Source organism: Pagrus pagrus, assembly GCF_965226575.1.
Source record: "Pagrus pagrus genome assembly, chromosome: 2".
Taxonomy (NCBI): domain Eukaryota; kingdom Metazoa; phylum Chordata; class Actinopteri; order Spariformes; family Sparidae; genus Pagrus; species Pagrus pagrus.
The window spans coordinates 4,756,754-4,777,108 of record NC_140186.1 but is presented as its reverse complement, the minus strand read 5'-3'; the positions used below and the strand labels follow the sequence as shown (position 1 = coordinate 4,777,108).

General features: G+C 42.5%; 1 protein-coding gene across 3 annotated transcripts in view; it reads left to right on the top strand.

The window, feature by feature from the left end:
• cacna1ib (calcium voltage-gated channel subunit alpha1 Ib) overlaps positions 1 to 20,355 on the top strand; it is a 220,063-nt gene that overhangs the window by 103,456 nt on the left and 96,252 nt on the right. For 2 of the 3 annotated variants that reach the window (XM_084340936.1, XM_084340935.1), the window contains exons 5-6: positions 3,023 to 3,120; positions 12,580 to 12,739. In XM_084340936.1, the coding sequence (XP_084197062.1) occupies positions 3,023 to 3,120; positions 12,580 to 12,739 (258 nt within the window). Of the gene's footprint in view, positions 1 to 3,022; positions 3,121 to 12,579; positions 12,740 to 17,163; positions 17,235 to 20,355 lie in introns of those variants that run through there. The other variant, XM_084340937.1, reaches the window with a different exon arrangement.

Here is a 20,355-nt window from a genome sequence, read left to right as displayed (position 1 = left end):
GGCAGTTAATTTACTTTTGATTGTTGCAGCTCCACTGGGTCACCAAACGATGAGCACAAATCATTCCCTCTGCACGCACACAAACATTTCTGTACTACCAACAGTGTGCCGTCACCCTGTAGCTAAGTGTAGACTGCCATTTCTCCTTCAAGTGTTTTTTTTTTCACAGTATAGAAACAAATAATGCTTCTTTTCAAACAAACAACAAGAAACAAGAAAGTGAAAGAATGAGTCCTCAAATCAAAAGTTAGTTTTGCACTTTAGATTCCCTCATTTCAAAGTCAATGGGTCTTCGGTTAAATGCCTGAAATCAGGTCTGTGATCAACACAAGCTGAAGAGATTTTCATGTTTTGTTTGATGACAAAAAATGCCAAACAAGAACGCTCATCTGCCCACCAGTCTGCCTTTACTGGCCGGCTTTGGTTGCAAACTATTCCAACTTTAAGTTTAAGGAGGTGTGTACAGTGTAATAAGTCCTGCCACTGTGGTTTAGTTGTTCATTTGGTTTGTTTAGCTTTGTACTTCTAGTGATCGCATTTATGCTTCAAAAATCATAGTAGTGGTGTTCCTTTGTGAAGATGAGTCTGCTGGACAAACCCAGTAAGTATCATAAACAGCTTCTTTTCTGCAGTAATTCAAAATCAAATGGAAAAATCCCATAGACCTTTTGTCGAGGAATTAAAGGCGATGCTAACTTCCTGGTAGCCTACAAAACTATGGCGTCCCTGCAGGACTCAATACGGGACCCTGGTCGATGTCTACCAATCAAAAACACCATGTTTTTACTACAGTCTTTCTTGTTTTCTTTCAAACATGATGGTTTAGTTTTTAGTTTGGACATTTTTAATATTTTGCTGTGTTATTGTACCCGCTGCGTTCCAACTTAAACTCCCAGACGCAACATCGTTTTTCTTCATCTTATTGTGAAAGCGGATGATGGGGTTTTTCGTGGCTCGCTTCTCTACTTCACCGTTACAAAACTGCCTGTCAAATCAGATCACGATCACACGCCGAGGAACCCACCTCTGTGCTCTCTCACAGATGTGGCCGTATCCAGCTACTCTCCGAACTCCGACCTTCCTTTTTCATGGTCGGAGTGTTTTACTAGCAAGGTTTTTGTCTGATTTGTGGGGGGGGGAGCTGTAGCAGAATCAGCGCCCAGCCTGCTCCTGTCACCACCAAGGTTATGGTAATACCTTTACGAGCTGGCGAGAGGGAGAGACTCATATTTCACGGCTCGCTGAGTTAGACACACACCTTACGGATGCTTTGAAGCATGTGCACAGGCACGGTCACTGGACTGAGGGTTTGGTTGCTGGACTGCAAAGAATAAAAGCAAACTGTGCAGTGAAGGAGTTTCACCTTTGAGCTCTTGTGGAAGCACAGTAGCAGGTTTCAACTTTGGCCTGGTTGAGTCTTTCCAGCTTCTGAATGAGGTACAACTCTTGGAGCACCCGTGCTCTTACAACTTGACGTTTTATCGAAGTTGGCAGCGCTTATATTTCCTCTCCAATCCTGGCAGAATTTCGACACGGCCGAGCTTTTCTTATTTCAACTTTCCCGAGTTACATCCTTATGTAGCTTGCTCGTGTTTTCCAACTTTGCAGCTCTCTCTGGAACACCAGGAATGCAGAGGATTTCTGCGTTACTGTCTTTTCTCACTGTTTGCTGTCAGAAACCTTTTTGAGGACTCCTCTCCAGGTCGAAAAGGTCAAAAGGAAGTAAATGGCCGCGGCTTTTTAAACTCTTGAAAAATCACCTGGCAGGCTTCTCCCAGCTCTCGTTGAATTTCAGCCTGTTATAATGGAGCACCAGAAACACCTTTGTGTGAGATATCTGAAACTTCCTGCAGTTTCTTTAGCTCGTTTCTTTTTCCTGTATCATGACAACTCTCTTCTAACCCCCAGTCTGAGAGCAGCTTCCCTCTGTTGAGCCAGGTATATGCATATTGCTCTCCTCTCTCTCTCTGTCTGTTTCCTAACGCTGTAATTATCTCCAACACTTGATAAAACCCCTCAGGCTCACCCCCTCTCCCTCTCTCAATCTCGCTTTATTGCCATCGTTATATTGCACTTAATCATCCCTCCGTGCTTTACTCTCTGATCTCTCCGTCCTTATCCCACGCTTCCTCCATCTCCTGTCATCCCTCCATTTCTTCTATCCGTCCTCGCACTCTCGCGGTCTCATCCCTTTATTCCCCCCATTCTTCAGGCATAGTATGTTTTCCCCAGTAATAAGTTTGTCAGAAATAGGTCAAATAGCAAAAATACTTGTCTCTCTGCTTCCCCCGTTTCTGTCTCCATTATCCCACACCTAGTTTTACTTCAAGCTTGTTTACTCTCTCCACCTCCAAGCCGCGCTCCCTCACAAGGCTTCGGCTTTCATCTCACATGGTTGCAGGTTTAATCTCACGCCTCTCCTGCTTGAGCACACCTGCGAACGGGGATTCGCTTTGATGCTCTCGCTACATGTGCTTAAAGGGATATCCAGCTCCAGGGATGTAGGCGGTCTACTGTACTGAGGCCCTCGTACTTTGACGTCTTGCTCCATCTGGTTTAAAATTCCAGTGCACCTCTCCGTAACTTTGTGATGTAAAGTGACACAGCTGCACACATTAATATTCGTGTATAGCTACGAACTAATCAATGGTGGTGCTGTTTAAAGACAAAGAAGCGCGTTCTCTATGCGTCTGCCACTGACCCGTTTCTCCGAATGTCTCGCTTTATTAGGCACACGAACTCCAGCTCATTAATTCATATTAGCTCCGGCACAGCAAGACCCCGACTGTGTGAGGGTGTGTGTGTGTGTGTGTTTCTGTTTAGGCTTTTAAACATGAACAAATATAGAGGGTGGAGTACATTAAATCAACACAACACGTGAGTTCAGATGAAAACGCTCCTCAGTGTTGATCACTTGGGTTATAGAGGCTTTTTTTACATTTGTCTTGCTATTAATTCTCTTTAATAGTCCTTGTTTATGTTGTTAATTTGTTTTTCTGCATGTTTTGTTTGTGTTTTCCAGGATGGTTGAATACTCGCTGGACCTGCAGAACATGAACTTCACTGCCATCAGAACAGTGAGGGTACTGCGACCTCTCAAAGCAATTAACAGGGTGCCAAGTAAGTTACCACATCATATCAGCCTGGGTTTGTCTTTATTTATAGAGCTTCATTCACAAGGTTAAGGTGATTGTACAAATAATATAAAATACTGCACTGATACGTTGAAAGGCAATTAAAACAACATGATGCAAATACAAAACCAATACAGAAAGAATGAAGTTAAAAAAAACACATACAACACAATAAATCCGGTGTCTAAGGAGGACAGAGGATGTCGTTCAGTGTAAAGCCCACAGAGGCATTGTCATTCTGGTTTTGGGCTGTATAAATGAAACTGACCTCAGGTTTTAACCCGGCACATACATGAGCAGAAGCTCAGTGAGGTAGCTCGGTAAATTAAAAAATACAATTAAAATTTAAATTACAATTCTAAGTCAAAAGTAAAAGTGGACATTTACTGCCTACCCTTTATGCTGAGTTATTAGGGGGGAAAAACTATTATAAATCCAGAAATTGAAAGATGAAAGATGTTCATTCATGTAATGCCGTCTGTGGCTCTCGTTCAGCACCATGGACAGCTGCCTGCGAGAGCAGAGCCGGAGCCAGGCGGCTTGGTCGCTGTCCGAGGTGCTGAACATGAGTCACCGAGCCAGGAATACCTCAACTGTGAACGTTCATTCAGATCAGATGGAGCAAGAACAAGCTTTATTTATTATTTGGAGGGAGTCAGATTTGGCTGTGAGCTGATGAGAGACAATGATTTTTCAGCACTGCAGCGTTCAGCTTATTAAAGTTGCTCAGAGTAATTTTTGAAAACATTGTTTTCTTACAACACAGTGAGTAACACCGAGCCGTAACATAATCACATTCAGCTTAATCGGCCAAGCATCTGCTCACTTAAAGAAAAAATTACTCTGTTTTTCTCGATATACTTACATGGCAAGAGACTTAACATCCAAAAACAAGGACGACAAACAATTATAAGGAATAGACGGGACTATTTACAGACATGTATGTTAGAAAATATAACATATAAATGCATATCTTGAGAACACCAATGATCAACAACATGAATAAAATGTCTATTCACATGGCAAGTTGTCAACAATGACGAATATAAACAGGAAAAAGTCCTGAAGAGAGCAGAAGTACACTACTTAACATTGAAATGTACAGGTAAAGCAAATGTATTATTATTGTATAATATTCAAATTGCAGTATATATGACATAAAAGGCATTTAGATATATAAAAACAGTGAAATATTAAAAGAAACAATTAAGCGGGGGGAGAGGCAAAGAGAAGATGGTGTAACACCTAGAACAGGTGGACCTGTTGATGCCAAACAGGGAGAGAATTGAAAGGTGAATTTATTGATCACAAAAGGTTTTGCTGGTAGGAAGAGACGGTGAGCTGGAGCGCAGGCCGCTGGCTCCCAGGGTGGCGCAGGTGGAGACTCAGGGTGTACGCAGCAGGCTGGCTCAGGCGGTCCGGGCTGTGAGGGGTGGAAGAGGTGTGGGAGGCTGGGCGGCGAGTGGTAGAGGAGCCGGTCCCCAGGTACGGTCCGGCCACACTGGGAGAGGAGGAGAGCAGGATTAAAGTGCTGGCGAGTGAACACAAGAGAGGTTCCTAAATACATAAACTCTAGAGATGCAGACAGCGATCAAATACCACTGGAGCTGGCGACGATAATCTGGCACAGTGCAGAGGGAAGGTCCGGGTATAAGAGCAGGTGCTGATTACACTCAATGCGCTGGAGGTGTGTGGACCGGCACAGCTCAGACCAGCAGCACCAAACGCAAAGCACAGAAAACAGACCACAAAGTCCAAATCATTACAGACTAAACAGAAGAATGTCCTTCCGAGTCTTGACATTAGCGACATGAAAGGAAATCAATTAAGTCCTGAATTCTGAAAGTTTTTGATTATCTTCAAACTGCTGAATAAGTCACTCATAATTTTTTTTCAAAGCCTGCTGCTGCCTCTTTTAGTCATAACTTGAAGTAATTAGCCTAAACCTTGATCTGACGATGGTGTTCGCTGCTTCACCTCGCTCACAGATCCCTCCTTGTATTGTCAGCGACACAGCGAAATGCTGCAGTGCGGGTTGTGTTTCCCTCCAACATTCATTGTGGAGAGAATGGGCCACATGAAACCAGCACCATTGTTATTGTGGCACCGTGTGTGCCGACAGAAACCCGACCAACCAGATGCAGCCCAAACGCCTGGCTGTCTTGGCTGTAATTATATCGTTTTGATTGTGTGCCTGTTGTTTCGGTGAGCTGGCCTGGAGCTCTACAGGTGCAGATGCGCCTGTGAACAAATTGTTTTTGTCGTATGCATTTCAAACAGTGACCTGCGCAAAAATAAAGCAAATAATCACAAAGGAAAGGCCGAACAGAGAGGTCACATTTCATCTGTATTTCATCTCAATGGATTGGTTAGCTGTACAAGTAATTTCATGCTGTGCAAGAGGGAAAAAACTCTGAAGGACACCAAGTGACAGGGATATTAAAACTGCTAAAGTAATTTCATCCACCCTGAACTGTTTTAATTTTGACAAAACCTCCTCAGCACCCGAACCCATCTCCGAATCGCTGCGGAGACATCACTGAAGTGTCCTGGCCGCCCCGAGCCCGTCACTTGGACTCAGAAAGTGCTGCTCAGTCTCTGTCCTTTTTGATGAGAATAATCAGAGCTCGCCGCTCGTTGCTTTTGTGCTTTATGTGTCTCAATTGCGCCTAGCAGGCAATCATCTTAAGAAGCTATGAGTGCTCTCTAAGTCGGATATGCTGGTGCTTGAAGTTAATGTTGTTTTGCTTCCTTTATAAGTATAATTGCTAAACCTCCCACTGCTCATAATTCTGCAACATAAACTGTCCCAGCAATTTATTTTCTTTTCACTTCTCTGGAAGCAGCAGCAGAGATTTCAGTCGGTTTCAGGGGAATGTGTGTAGATTTCTATATCGGGCTCATCGTTATACAGAACATACTGTATGTGAGCATTCACACATGGAGAGCTCTTAAACATACATGTTTCTACAGGAGGACCATTGGTCTATATAGAGTCAAGGACACTTCTGTTGTGCTTTGCATGTGTGTTGTGAGTCATTGTCCACTCTATGCCTCTGACCGTCCCCCTCCTTTGTTTTTTATCCTGTCTGTCTTAATTGTCGTCTCTCTGATGAAATACTTTCAGGTGCAAAGAGAACAAAACCCATTTCTTTCTCTCTGTGATAGCTTGTTGTGTCCCTCTCTCCTCTGTCACTGCATTATCTCGTTTTTTTTTCAATTCTCTCCCCGATGGATGAGGATAAGGATTTGAAGTTATTTGCTATTTGCCTAGAAGTAAATATCAGCAGCCTGTGCCACAACGCAATTATGAAATAGACATCAGATCAATTCATGCACTTTCCACATTTCAATACTATAAGTCATCTGGGGCCAAACACTTGATGAAATTGTTAATCATACCCATATTTTTTCCCATTTCTAAGTGCTGTATCGTAGGCAGCTGGACCCAGTTAGTCAGAACTGAAGAAGCCTGAGAGGTGAAACGTCTTCAAGAAACTGAAACAAGTCCAGTTGCCTGTGACATAGAACTCAGAATTTGGTCAACCAATTTTTTTTTTGGTTTCTAACTTGCAACTTTTAAACAAGCACGTTTGTATCAATCCATCATTTTTGCTCACGCTCAGCCGCCCTCACCTAAACTCAGGAAGTCATCTAGCTTAGAATGTAAACAGGACTACATGCTCATGTCTGTTGTGTTTCACCATCCGATTGGTTGAGCCGTAACTGAACAGCACAGATCATAATATTGAGTTTTGGGTTTTACATTTGCAATCAATGAATTGTCTGCACTGGAACACAATCATTAAAGAGAGAATCAAGAAGCAACTAGGAATCATCGTTCTCGCTCCCCTAGAAGGCACCGACAGTTATCTTTTGGGTTTCGGTTGATGATTTGTTGTTTTATGTCTATTAAAGTTTCTCTGTGAGTGCGAGCGGAGTTCGGTCGGGCTCACGAGACGTCACAACTTTAACAACTAACAAAAGATAACACAACATAAAGTGTTCCGCTCTGTAAGCTTTGCATTACAGAGGTTTGTGTTTGCATTATTACATCCCTAAATGGCTGGTAATGTTTTTCGTGCAAGGTGGACTTAATGTGCCTTTGAATGGGTTATTTCGTATGGGGAGAAAACACAAACAATGTTAAGCCATTAGAGTCCAAACCATGCATACAGCTGTAATATTGCGATTCTATGAGTAGAGGTAAATTTTCCAATTACTACGCCTCCTTTTTAACATAAAAAACAGTGAATGTGCTGTACTGGCCTACAGTATATATATATACAGTATACTGTCTGTAACAGAGCTTAGAAACAAGCAGGAGCGAGGCAGAGTAAGGAAGTCACCAAACACTCAGATCCCCCAGCACAAGACTGATGCTTTCTTTGTGATTTATTCAGCAACATTTCAATAAGGACACGACATTTGGGTTAAGGAAAGGATAAAAGAGAAGAAGAAGCAGGTGAGAGGAGAGGAAAAAGAGACACAAAGAGAGACAAACGAGGGAGGGAAGAGGGGATTATCCAGCTCCATGAAGGATAGGCGAAGATGGACGAAAGGAAGAAAGGGATGATGAGAGGAGAGATGCGGGGGGGGGGGGACTCAGATGAGTAGGCTATTACGATGATAGATAGAGCCGAGGAGACAAGTGCAACGGATGGAGGGAGTCGTCGGATGAATAGAGATGAAATGAGCGAGGGACCGAGAGGATGGAGAGCGGGAGAGTCGGAGATCAGTTGGGAGAAGGGAGACGATTACTGCAGATCCTAGAGAAACAGATGAGGCGATCCAACCAAAGCATCCGTTTCTTTTTTATTTCCTGACAACGTGCAGGCGGATTGACAAGCAGCACCATCACAACACTCATTCATACACACACAAACACTCACACACACAAACACTCACACACACAAACACTCACACACACACACAATTGTGACACATTTCTCTCCTGCTTTAATGAACTGCTGTTGGTTGAGACATAAATCCCAATCTTGCAGTGTCCCTCAGACCTCCAGTCTAACAGAGATAGCGAAACACACACGCACACACACACACACTGCTCGAAGCCATAATGGTACAATGTGCTGTACCTTCAACATATTTACAGTAATTGGGTTTCAATGTGCCGGCCATCAGTGCAGACAAATCTGCAGCTCATGTTTGAGACCCTGGAGTTAAATTAATGAAAACGTCATCTCAGGTTTCACCAGCAGGTGGGGGGTTTGGGGATCGGTTCCTTGTTTAGCCATGATGGCTGTTTCATAACTGAGCTAACTAGACAGGAGCTCTCTCAGCTTGCTCATAATGCAAGTGGCGGAAGCAGTGAGCCAGTTGGCAAAAAGTACAGGTGTGGAGGTTGCAGTGGTGGATGGGCACATGCCATGGTCATCTGAGTTTCCTGTTCTGTGTAGGATCTGCGTGTTTTCACTGTGTCTGCATGTCCAGGTACTGAGGCTTCTTCATAAAGTCCAAAGACATGCAACTTAGGTTCACTGGTCACTCTAAATTGGCTCCTACAGTAGGTGTGAATAGTTGTGTCTCTATGTGTGAGACCTATGATGATCTGACAGGATGTGCCCCAGAGTGCACGCTGACAGCTGGGATTGACTCAAGACCCCCTGTGACCCTGCAAAAGATAGTCAATTATAGATAATGTATAGAAAAGTAATGTGGAAGTCTCAACAGTTAATGCTGAATGGTATGAGGACACTGGGACTATCTGATATCGCCACCTTGGCGTCGTTCCTTCCTAGAAAATCATAATTGATTACAACCAACCAATCACGCTGTTGTGATGTCATAGCTCTGCAACTTAATTATGATGTTCCAGGAACAACATGGCTACATCAGATTGTGCAAGGACACTGTGTCCTCTGTGAAGAGGACCTCTATCTTATCAGTAAAACTGAACTTGACCCTTAAACATGCTGTAGTTGCCCTGCGCAGATCATTCAAATACACTGTCATCAAACAATTGTTCAATCATCCAAAATCATCCAACATCGGCGTTTGTCTCTTGATAGAATCCATCTCAGAAAGCACACAGCTTTCTTGAACTGGCTCACTCAGACTTCATCAAATATTGACAGGACAATCATGCACATGACCAACAAATGTCAAGTTACGTTGTAAATGTCCAGCCGTGGTGACCGGAGGAACAAAAAGGTCAATTTATAACAAATGCAGTCGTGCACCGCGCCAGCACCGGCTGCCGAGAGCCGCTTATTTCACTCGACTTTATTTGTCGAATGAATAAAGAAGCAATTCACTCCTCTATTAAAGACAATTTACCACAGAGCTCATCTCAGGGGTAATTCAATCTCCATGCTGCGGGAGAGAGACACAAACACAGTCATAGAGTGCTTCACTCACGCAGACACACAAACACACCAGCATTATGCAACACACACTGTACAGGCGATAGATGCAGGGCCTATGCAAAAAGCCACAAACGCTTGCATGCACCTACTTGTAGGCACATTCAGTGGAGGATGTGTGGAGTGAACAGAAGAGTCAGTTAATGGAACGCTAATGGAAATGATCCAGGCCCGGTTCCCACTGGCCTCAGCTTAAAGGACTGGGCCTGTTTACTACATTACCCACAAGTCCCCCTGGGAAAGGATTATTAGCAGCCAAGGTAACGGTCATCAGCACTTTCTCTCCTCGCTGCCTCCCCTCTTTTCATTTATATTCTGTTTATTCTCACTGCTAATTTAATTTCCACTCTCCTCATTACTTTTTCCTTTGCTCCTGACGCTCCCCTCCCTCCATCTGCAGCTCTAAGATGACTGAAGTTGCTTTTTTATATAAGCAATCATTTGTTGTTTTAATTTGTCAACACTCGGTAATATCCCGCAATCAAATAGCCAGGCTAATTATTATTCCAATAAAGTGACTTTATTTTTATTTCCTAGAGGGAACAATTTTGGACCTTTTCATCTTTTAATCACATCTCAAACTTGAAAAAGCTGTTCTACTGTTTCCTCTGGTGCTGTTTTATTCCTGCTTTTTCTGTTTTTTCTGTCACTTTTTAAATTTTTAACATTTTGCCTTGTTCCTTCTTTTATTTCCTTGTTTTCTGAAACATAAAATAAGAAGTTTACTATTAATGATGTTGATTAATTGTTCATATTTTCACATCAGGGTGTCACGGGTGATATCGCAGCACTATCAGCTGCTACCGACTTCAAACAGACTTAATCACTGTGGAAGTAAAAAGAGACGTCTGCTTCAACTTTCTCAAAGGAAATCAGGTTCTGTCAGGCATAATAAACCACACCGACACTGCCAGTGCTGAGGCTTCAGCTCCAGTAAAGTTCACTGCAGTTTATCTGGATTCAGATCAACTAATGTGATTTGTGTATAAGCCAATAATCGCACTAATTAAAGAATCAAAAACAAGACCATTATTAGAAATTAATCAAAGTATAAATGCTTCACTCAGCACCTTTTGTAATTGTTTTTTTGCCTGACTGGCGGTGAGAGCCGACTGTTTGAGGTGTCTGAGGAATGTCATGCCTGCAAATCTTTCAATGTTTACATCCAATATCCAGACTAACCCAACACCCAGAGGTCATGTTGTCGTCTGTCTGTGTTTATACTTAAAGGATGAGAGAGGAAAGACATTTTTGTTTGTCATTTTTCCCCAAAAAGCTGAAATCTTGGTCCCTTGGAGGGGAGATTTAACCCTCATGAGAAATGTGTATTTTACAGTTGGGATTAGCCGCCTCCTGCAATGATGAAGAATATTTCCTGCAAGGAGACGAAACTAGAATACGGATTCTTTATTGTTCGCACAGAATACAAAGTGTGACTCCACTTTTTCACAGGAACGTCACATAACTAAATATATATACTGGACATCGTTCAAGTATCCAGGTATCCTGAAAGGCTGTTCAAGGCTCTCCAGCTTCCTCTTCTTCTGCTTCATCAGACTGAGGCATCTTAAATCATTATGTCATTTGGCAGGACCCCAGGGAGAAGGTCTGAGGTCCGCCTGCCCACTTACTGTTGATTAGTCAGCTAAATGCTGCATCAATCCTCGATCTATTTTACAGATATCATTTAACCCCCTGGTTTAGTTTCCTTATACAGATCAGAGCCAAAGTAATGGGCCGTGGGATCACAATTAGTGTGGAGATTAGGAATTGATTAGCTAATTATGATAATAGGACGGCTCATCATATGGAAATGCCTAATATGTTAATTTCTGCACGAGCGATAGAGTGGGAGGGACGAGCGAGGATGTGTTTGTGTGAAAGAGAGAGAGAGAGAGAGAGAGAGAGTGAGGTACGTAGGTGGAAAAGTTTTGAATTTTGAAAATGTGTTTGTGTGTGTAGTGTGTGTATTTGTGTATTTCTACCACTAGTAAGCTAAGAACAAATATAATGTTGCTCAATATTTCTGGAGTTTCGATGCTTGACTGACTCGACGTGATATGAATTCTTCGGCTGCTCTTCACACACAATAATCAAGGTGCCATTTTCTGTAAATGAACTCGATGATGACTGATCAGCTGATGTGAGTGTGGACCAGCTGTGTCTCTGTTCAGCCTGCTTCTGTCAAAGACTAAAGGTCTGATGCACTGCACATCAAGGCTGCACCGTTACAACAGCTTCTTAAAATGAAGTGGCATTATGTGGCCTGAATTTGGAGGACACACACGTAACTTTTTGCACACTAGCATCCCAGAATCTAATGGGGAATAATTAATGCTACCAATAAAACATTGCTTTGTTGGTTCCAATTTGTTTCCGTGCTTTCTAAAATCTTCGAGCCATAGATCTTGGTAAAGATCCAACACAAAAACCACAAGCATCACAATGTGCACGTGTCTCAAAAGAACAAATCAACCAAACGTGTCCATTCTTGAAGATGTTTGGCTACAAGCCATGGCAAGACAATGGAATAATCGGTCACCCTACCCCAATATAAAATAAAATAAATTACAGGGTTAGGGTTAACTTTTGCCAATATCCGATGTCCGGCTAGCTCCTGAAGCCCCAAAACATTGGTCGTTGCCCCGAAATAGTTGTCAGACGATGGCCAATTATTCCAAGATTGTCACTCTGTTGACTGTTTGAGGATAAACTTGAAAGTTTGATGAAGACCACTGTAAATGCTTTTTTGGGCCTCATGAGGATACAATGAGGAAGAGAATCTCTGGAGTAAGTTTAGTCAGTCCACTGAAGGCTACATTTTTGTGCCACGATCTTCCAGGAAAGTTGGATTTGGACAACACTGATAGATTCTGCTGGACTGACTTCTGATACAACAAGAAAAAACGTCACGACTTCAGAGTCAACCCAACTCCTGCGTTAAAATTAAGATTCAAGATGGGTCACATTCAGTTTGGGATAAGAGCCGGGGTTAGGTGTGTCATGCAGAGGGTTACGTCACATGCGTCATGATGTAAATATTTGTCTGTTCCTCTCTTCAGGCATGCGTATCCTGGTGAACCTGCTGCTGGACACTCTGCCCATGCTGGGCAACGTCCTCCTCCTCTGCTTCTTCGTCTTCTTCATCTTCGGCATCATCGGAGTGCAGCTGTGGGCGGGGCTGCTGAGGAACCGCTGCTACCCGGAGGAGAACTTCACACTGTGAGTCACCGCCTGCTCTGTGTGTGTGTGAACAAGACTGTGTGAGACAATGTGATGCTCGAGGACCTGCGATGTGTTGGTCTGTCGGCTTGAAAGTTTATCTGCCTGTCTCGAGTGGGCGTGATATCTGCACACTATCATTTCCAGCAGGCTGTGTGTGAAGGCATACGACTTGTAGCTGATGAAAAAGTAAGTATACATGTATTACAACACGCTGTGGCCACAACATGAGCTTTTACATCAGTGGACATGTGTGTGTCCACATGCGTCTGTCACCTCTCCTCTCATTACCTGCCCTCCCTCAACGTGACTCCAGAAGATTAATTACATAATCGGCTGATATCACCATTGAGGGAGATGAAGCCTCTCTCTCTCTCTCTCTCTCTCTCTCTCGCTCTCTTTGTCTCTGTCTCTTGGTCTCTCTCCGTCTCAAGTGTTAATATAATGAGGCTTATTGCAAAGCAAAATTTGCACAAAGCAAATATCATTATCTCAGTCTCTATTCTGCCACTTAATTAAGAGCTGGCTCTCTTTTTCTTTCTCCCACTTCCCCACCAAGCCCGCCAACTCCCAGTCGCAACCTCTGCTCCACTCTGTCAAATCAGTGATATTTTTTAAGCTCAGATGCAAAAAAAAGTTTGGCAAAAATGAAAGAGAAAACAAAGAAAGAAAGCAATCTGAGGGAAAACAAAGAAAGGTCAGTGAACACAACTTGTAAGCGACGTTTTATACTGGTTATTATTGGTGTGTAACTGGGGTTAACTGGCCCTATAATAGTCAAATTGCTCCCATAAAGCATCATAGCCACCAGTTTCCGCCTCAGTGTGGATCAGATTATAACCCTTTCTCAAAGCAGAGATGTGACTGAGCCATCAGCCAGCCATCAGATGGAAACAGCCGCTGTGGTGACCACAAACGAGGAGCAACTGGAAGAAGAACAACGGGATCTTTCCACTTTTTTTTTCCCACTTATTGTTTATATCAGGAAATTATTCCAAGTAACTCCCCTGCCGCCATGTCTCTGAAGCTGAAGCATCACTTGGGAGTTTCTGGTTCTCTCTATGGGGCCCAGATCCCCAACTGTGCTGTGGAGAGAAAATATTCTGGTTTAGTTTCACTGAATTCGCCCCTGTTTTCTCATTTTAGAGGACATGTTGGACCCGCTGACCTGTTGTCCCGTGTTCTTTCAAGAAAACAACGTCTTGTCTCACTGCTGCGCTCAATTGGCATCATTTCCCGTCCCGTCATTATAATCATTAGCAATTGGACACGGCAAATCATCCCCTGCCGCGCACACACGCAGTCACACTTATGCCCTTGTTCGTAAACTCTTGCAAGGACACACATTTATACATGCACACGCACACAAACACAAACTACCCCACTGATGCACACAGCAGGGTATCTTGGGCTATTGAAAAGGTCCAAGCTTAAGGGTGCTAATATTGTGAACCAGGTGTACTGTACCTTTATCTCCCTGCTACCGTTAACCTTTACAGTTTGACAATTGGATGCACTTCACTTTATTTGTATCTTTCACCTTTTCCCCGGCCCTCTTTCCTTTCTTTGGGGTGAAGTCTTACTTTGAGAGTGGGAGTGTTATTGTTGCAGTAGTATTGCATGGTATTTTCCAGGGTTGCTACTCAGGGTCTCGGTGGCTGTGGGCTGTTTATTTTGGTGGAAGTGTCAGGAATTCAATTACTCTTCTGTCATGTCTTTTCAGAAATCAGAGGAGTACACATGCTGTTGTCGATTGAAGGCAGCTACCGACACACTTTCTGCTCGTGGTCTTCGATAGCACAGCGATCATACTCGTTTCAGTGTTTATTTGTTAGACTGTGTACTGCATCTGTTTGTGTCCGGTAGCAGAAAGCAACAGCTGTCAGTCAGAAGTCAGTGTGCTTGAGCTCCTACCTGTAAAATTGTGCATCTTTCGGTGATTTCACACAGCTGAGTCTGATTTCATTCTCACCCTCCATGAATCAAACCACAGCTCCCCTTGCAAGACAGCTTGAAAGATGAGATATGATGCGACGTTCAGGCTGAATGATTTATCGTTTTTATACCACAACTTCAATTTAAAAGAGCCTAATTTTCATACGAGCATTATTAAATATAACTTAGCAAGCTTTTGCAAAAGATTCTCATCTTCAGAAAATGACATTTACGTGCTTCATTTGTTCCCTTGGGGAAACTTTCATTGGGTTCAGCATCTCTGCATTACACGACACACATCCCCAGGGGTACATGGCAACATCTTTACAATCATTCATGTATTAAAATACATAAAATAAGCCGAAGCCAATTTCAACTATAACCAATAGGCCATAAATCAATCACAATGGAGTTTTGTTTTGATTTTACATACTGATGCTGTGAGAAAGTTTCAGTATTTGACGACTTTCTTAAACTGGACCTTTTAATTGAGTTAGTGAAAGTTCCCTGTGACCATGTAAAGTGTCATCGATTCAGCATTAACTGCTGAAAAACTTATCAGAAGATGGAACAAATTAGTTTTTGAAACAGTTAAGTCGACATTTTCTAAACCGTGTGCCAAAAGGTAAAAGCTCATAGAAGGGGTACGGGCTGGATGATTCACTATTTTCTGTGCATCTCACAGCGCAGACTTTTAATTAAACTTGAGGAAACTGTGGTCCTTCCACCGTATAACCTTCAAAGCAAACTGCACAAAGATAATTGAGATTACTGTAGACTCTAATTATATTGACAGTAGATCTAATGCCACTGAATGTCATGATTATGGAAAAGGTGAGACATCAACACCAATGAGACCTTGACATTACTCAAGATCCCACAGATTTTGACCCTGGGAGGATTTCAAGAAGTGTATCTTTGCTCTATAACTGTTCAGCTTTATGCAATGCAAGATAAGCTAAACTTACAAAATAACGTATTTTTGCTTTGACATCCCACATATTTTATGTACTTTTATGCAGACAGGTTTATTATTCTGTAGTTTCCCAATACTAAAAAATAAATATGTAATATGTGAAGAATAAAAAGGTAAAATAGAGACAATTAGTTGAGTTCAGTTAGTTGTGTTGAGTTTAGTAACACTTGTTGAGGAATTTCCTTAAAGGACGTGCTACTTTGGAAAATGTCCTCCATATACTGTATGCTGAATTTCCATGTTTACTTAAAGATTGAATTTACATTTTTGCTTGACCTCCTGTGCACTGATTAAAACACTGCTTTAGCATGCTAGCTGAGCTATTAATTGGAAATTATTACTTTTAATTAGCACCTTCCAGGACCTTTTATTTCATATTTATAGTTATTAGTTTCTTTCTGGGAAATCAGTGTTACCTCTTTGGGTCATTTCACACAGTTGGTTTTGATAACGCTCTCACACCTCGTTTATCACGCCACACCCACTTGGAAAATGACTGATGAGATGAGCTCAGACAAGATGAGTAAAAACCACGTAAAATAATTTCATTCATGCACAGGCTTTGATGCATGTGACTCAGTGTGAGTGTAAATGCTCTCACCTCTCACCCGTTTGTGGGTGCAGGGCGATTCATGTGATTTTTTTTATATATGTGTATTTGCAGGCATTAATGAATCATGATGACTCTCTGCATGTCCCCTGATAACAGCTAAATAAAATAGTAGGTCTAATTTAGGAGCTGGAAGCTTAACAGGTATTGTTTGTCCCCAAATACCTCCATGATTAAGAGTACAGCTAATACCACTGTGAAAACACAGAGCTCAGACAATAACTGGGATTCAGTCGGTGGCGAGCAGGAGCCTGGGGAGACCAAATCCGCGGCGAAGCGTTTGATTAGGCCCGTTTGGCTGCACGGAGGAGTGGGCTGGACGCCGATGCGCGCTTCCGAGCCCAGAGAGAAAATAATGATCTGATGAGAGGCTTTGGGGTAGGCCATCACCATGGCAACCAATTCAGAGATGAGAAGGAGAGGGGGATGTAATCATGGGATGTCCTGACCCACCTGAGTTAATTTCAGTAATGTCATCCAATATTTGTAACACATGGACGAAAGCAGATTTTTTCCCGAGACGACACTGATGCAAACCGTCTGTGACGGCTTTAAATCAGTGTTTCCTGGAACGAGAGCACACACCTTTGGCCGGTGGCTCTGCTGTCAGGAGTCCAACGTCTCCTCATGTGTGAAATGACTGCTGTCTGTCTGATGCTGTCTGGTGGTGAACGTAATCACCCTCAGTATACAGAGACAAGCAGCCGGTGTCCAATGTGATAATGAGCTAGGCTGCGAGATCTGCTGTCGCTGGGTGTTGGCTCGGTCACGCGCGGGAGCAGAGATTAGTGGGCGAGGTGGGCGATGGGAAGATGAGTAGAACAAGTGGGCGGACGGTCACGTTTTCCTGACGTCTACTTGCTGTTCTCAGGCCGCTGTTGGCAACGAGAGAAAAATACAAATGACAGGACTCACAAGCGATCAACAGGAAATCATCTGTGAGAACACATGCAGGCACAGGATCGCTCTGATGTGTGGGTAACGAACAAATTAAACAAACTTTGCATTACTGTGAAATTAGATTATTGAGCATGTGGGGCTCAACAGGCCAACAGAGCTCGAGAGATGACTAGAGGTTTCTGATAGAGATGCATAGAGATAGAGATACCGATAATTAGCTGCTTCGTGACCAATAGTGATAAGATAACTGATAATTTCACATTTTTTTATTAAAAATAAATAAACAAATAACCCGTATTTTAATGCGCAGCTGAGAGTAACGTTGAGGCTAAGATGTAGTGAGCAAAGATGGATGAATGAATAATCTACAGCTCTAATAAGATGATAATCGTTGTGGTAAAACTCCTCTGAAACCGTAAAAAAAAAAACACACCTATACGCTGATGACATGTTAGTGTGAGTGCAACGTTCTTCTTTTTTTCCCCCTTCTTCTTCTTCATCTTCTTCTCTACGTGATTACCAACGTTCAAGGTCCCAAAAAAGGCACTTTCTGTATCAGAGTTTGTTTGCTGTGCCTGGTAAGTCAGTGAAAGGAATCTGACTTCATGTTATCAGCTCTATTTGTCGACTAGAATTTCCCAGCTACCAATAAATAGCCAATGATATTAATTCCCCAATATCGGGCAGGTAATTTATCATTCCGATATATATTTTGCACATCTGACATAGGTTCATATCAAATCGGATGATCTATTTGCTAAAACAATCATGTCTTTAAATGATAATTATAACCCAAGTATCGCATACTGTATCTCCAGCCTGGCATCATGAGCTGAAAAAGTCTCAAAAAAGAGATTTCACCTTTCTTGTTGGTAGTCAAGGGTATAATTAAAACTTTATTTGTAATCCCCTGCTAATACAAAAATAAAAAAAATGTTTGCTTGAAAGTTGCTTTTCCTGTGCGTGGGTCTTTCACTGAAGAAGATTCATGGCTGTTTACAGGGAGGAGCTCAGTTTGTCAGACTCACAAAATGGCTGTCGTTCAACTATCATAGTGCACCAAGAAGAAATATATAGCCTAACGATAATTAGTAATTAGTAGTAGAATACGGATTTATACATAAAAGCAACACATATTTGTTATGAAGGATTTTCTCCTGGCTGCTTCGGCCTCGTGTTTGTTTGAGGTACTCAGCTTTGTTGGCCAGGAAAGAAATTGGCAAGGGTGCTTGTCACCTAATTGCACCCTCAGGAGTACGAGAACTGAAAAAAAAACCCCAAAACAAATAGAAAGCGATCAGACAAAAAAACAGTCTTGTTTTACAAGTACACAATTAACGAGACACTAGACCACACTTCAGCGCTTTTCATACATTCTGCGTGATTAATTGCACAGTAAACCGAGGCTTCAGCACTTAAGGGGAAGAGAAGACGAGAGCGGTGTCACGGGCAAAAACTTGAAGTAACTGCTGGGTTCAAAAGGGGAAATCAGATTGTTGGTGATGAAGGTTTTGTAAAGAAGCTCCCAGGTAAAGCCCCTGTGTCTGTTTTTGCTTCAGACCTGTTGAATGTGGTTTTGGATGTACAGATGTGGGAGAGAGGAGCTTCTGTTGGTGCGGACTTTGATATTTTTTTACTTTTAAGATCTTTTACCTGCACGAGATCATCTGAACATTGAAGGAAAGGAGAAACCACGAGAATAGGTCTTCTCTGACCCTGAGGTGGATGTGAGTGAAATCAGTATCGTCATACACCTTCAAGCTTTCATCGGCCCACATGAGCCAATACAGCTGCAACCGAGTTGAGATGATGCAACGGAGGAGATTTTGGCCAGAATCAATTGATATGATGGGAATGAGGACTGATATGAGAAGATTAAAGATGGAGAAACAGATCCCTCGTCAGAAACACTCGCAGCGAACGTAACTGACGTAAAAAGGCTGCGGGTCTCGTCAGGTAATGGCTTCTATTCAGCGCAGAACAATACAGAGAGGCAGAGTCAGTGAAAGAGATACAAAGAGGGTGACGACGACATCGACTGAGTGAGAGGCACGCTAGTACTCACAGTGCCGCTTCCATCGAGCCCCCTCTCAAATACCAGGTCAGATGTAATTGCTAACCACCGTCTGCATTCGTCTGTATCTCTTTCTCCGGTCTGCCCTTTAAATATAGCTGCGCAGCCTCGGATTAAAGGGAGATCACACAGAGCTTTGCTGTTCTCTGTCTTTAGTGTCTACCTTGCTCTTTTTGTAATGTCAAGCCCAACACCTTTACTGTCTTTCTTCTTCTTTGCCTCACACATTATTCATGTTGGTTTTGCAAGACGAGGGTCTCGCCTTTCGCCTTTCGGTTATTGATTCAGTTATTGATTTTTTTCCTTCTTTTTATCTCTTATCTCTTTTAGTTTTTGCTTCTTTCTTGCTTCATTCCCGCCTTCCATTTTCCTACACAACATCTTTCCTCATAGCTTTCTTCCTTACTTCCGCTTAGGGATGCACAACCTGGATTCCTTCGACCGATACCGATGAGATAACGGATAATTGCACATTTTTGTATATTTTTTAAATGTTTCCAACTTGAGCTTTATGCAGAAGCCTAAGATGTATTGAGCAAAGATGGATGATTTAGCGACAGTATGCTTGGCTCTTGTGTCTTCTTATCTTTCTTCTTCTTCATGTTTATTGGTGGATTGCAAACCAATGCTTCCTAATGTATCGCTGTGCTTCTGAAGTAAATCAAAGCAATTTTGCTTCGTATTATCAGTTCTATTTATCGACTCGAATATCACTGATGCAGATTAATCGCACATAATATAACTTACCCAATATCGAGCTGATAATTTATTGCTCCAATATATATCATGCATCCCAACTTTCTTTCTTTCTTTCTTTCTTTCTTTCTTTCTTTTCATCCTTCAGTTTTCTTACTCGTGGCTGGTCTTCCTCTACAGTGTCCCTCTCTTCCTCTTCTCGTATCCTTCTCTTTTATTTTCAACATCTTTGAATGCAAAAGTTGAACTTGCGACTCTCACTGGGGCTCATTTAACGTAGTTAAGTCCAACGCTGCTTTTGGCCTATCCCTTTGTTCGTGTCTCTGTTAAAGCCCCGACACACCAAGTCGACCGCAAAGGAATATCTTCGACGAAGTCCGACTGATGAAACACTCTGTGATCCTTCCTGCTGCTTATCAGTGCTT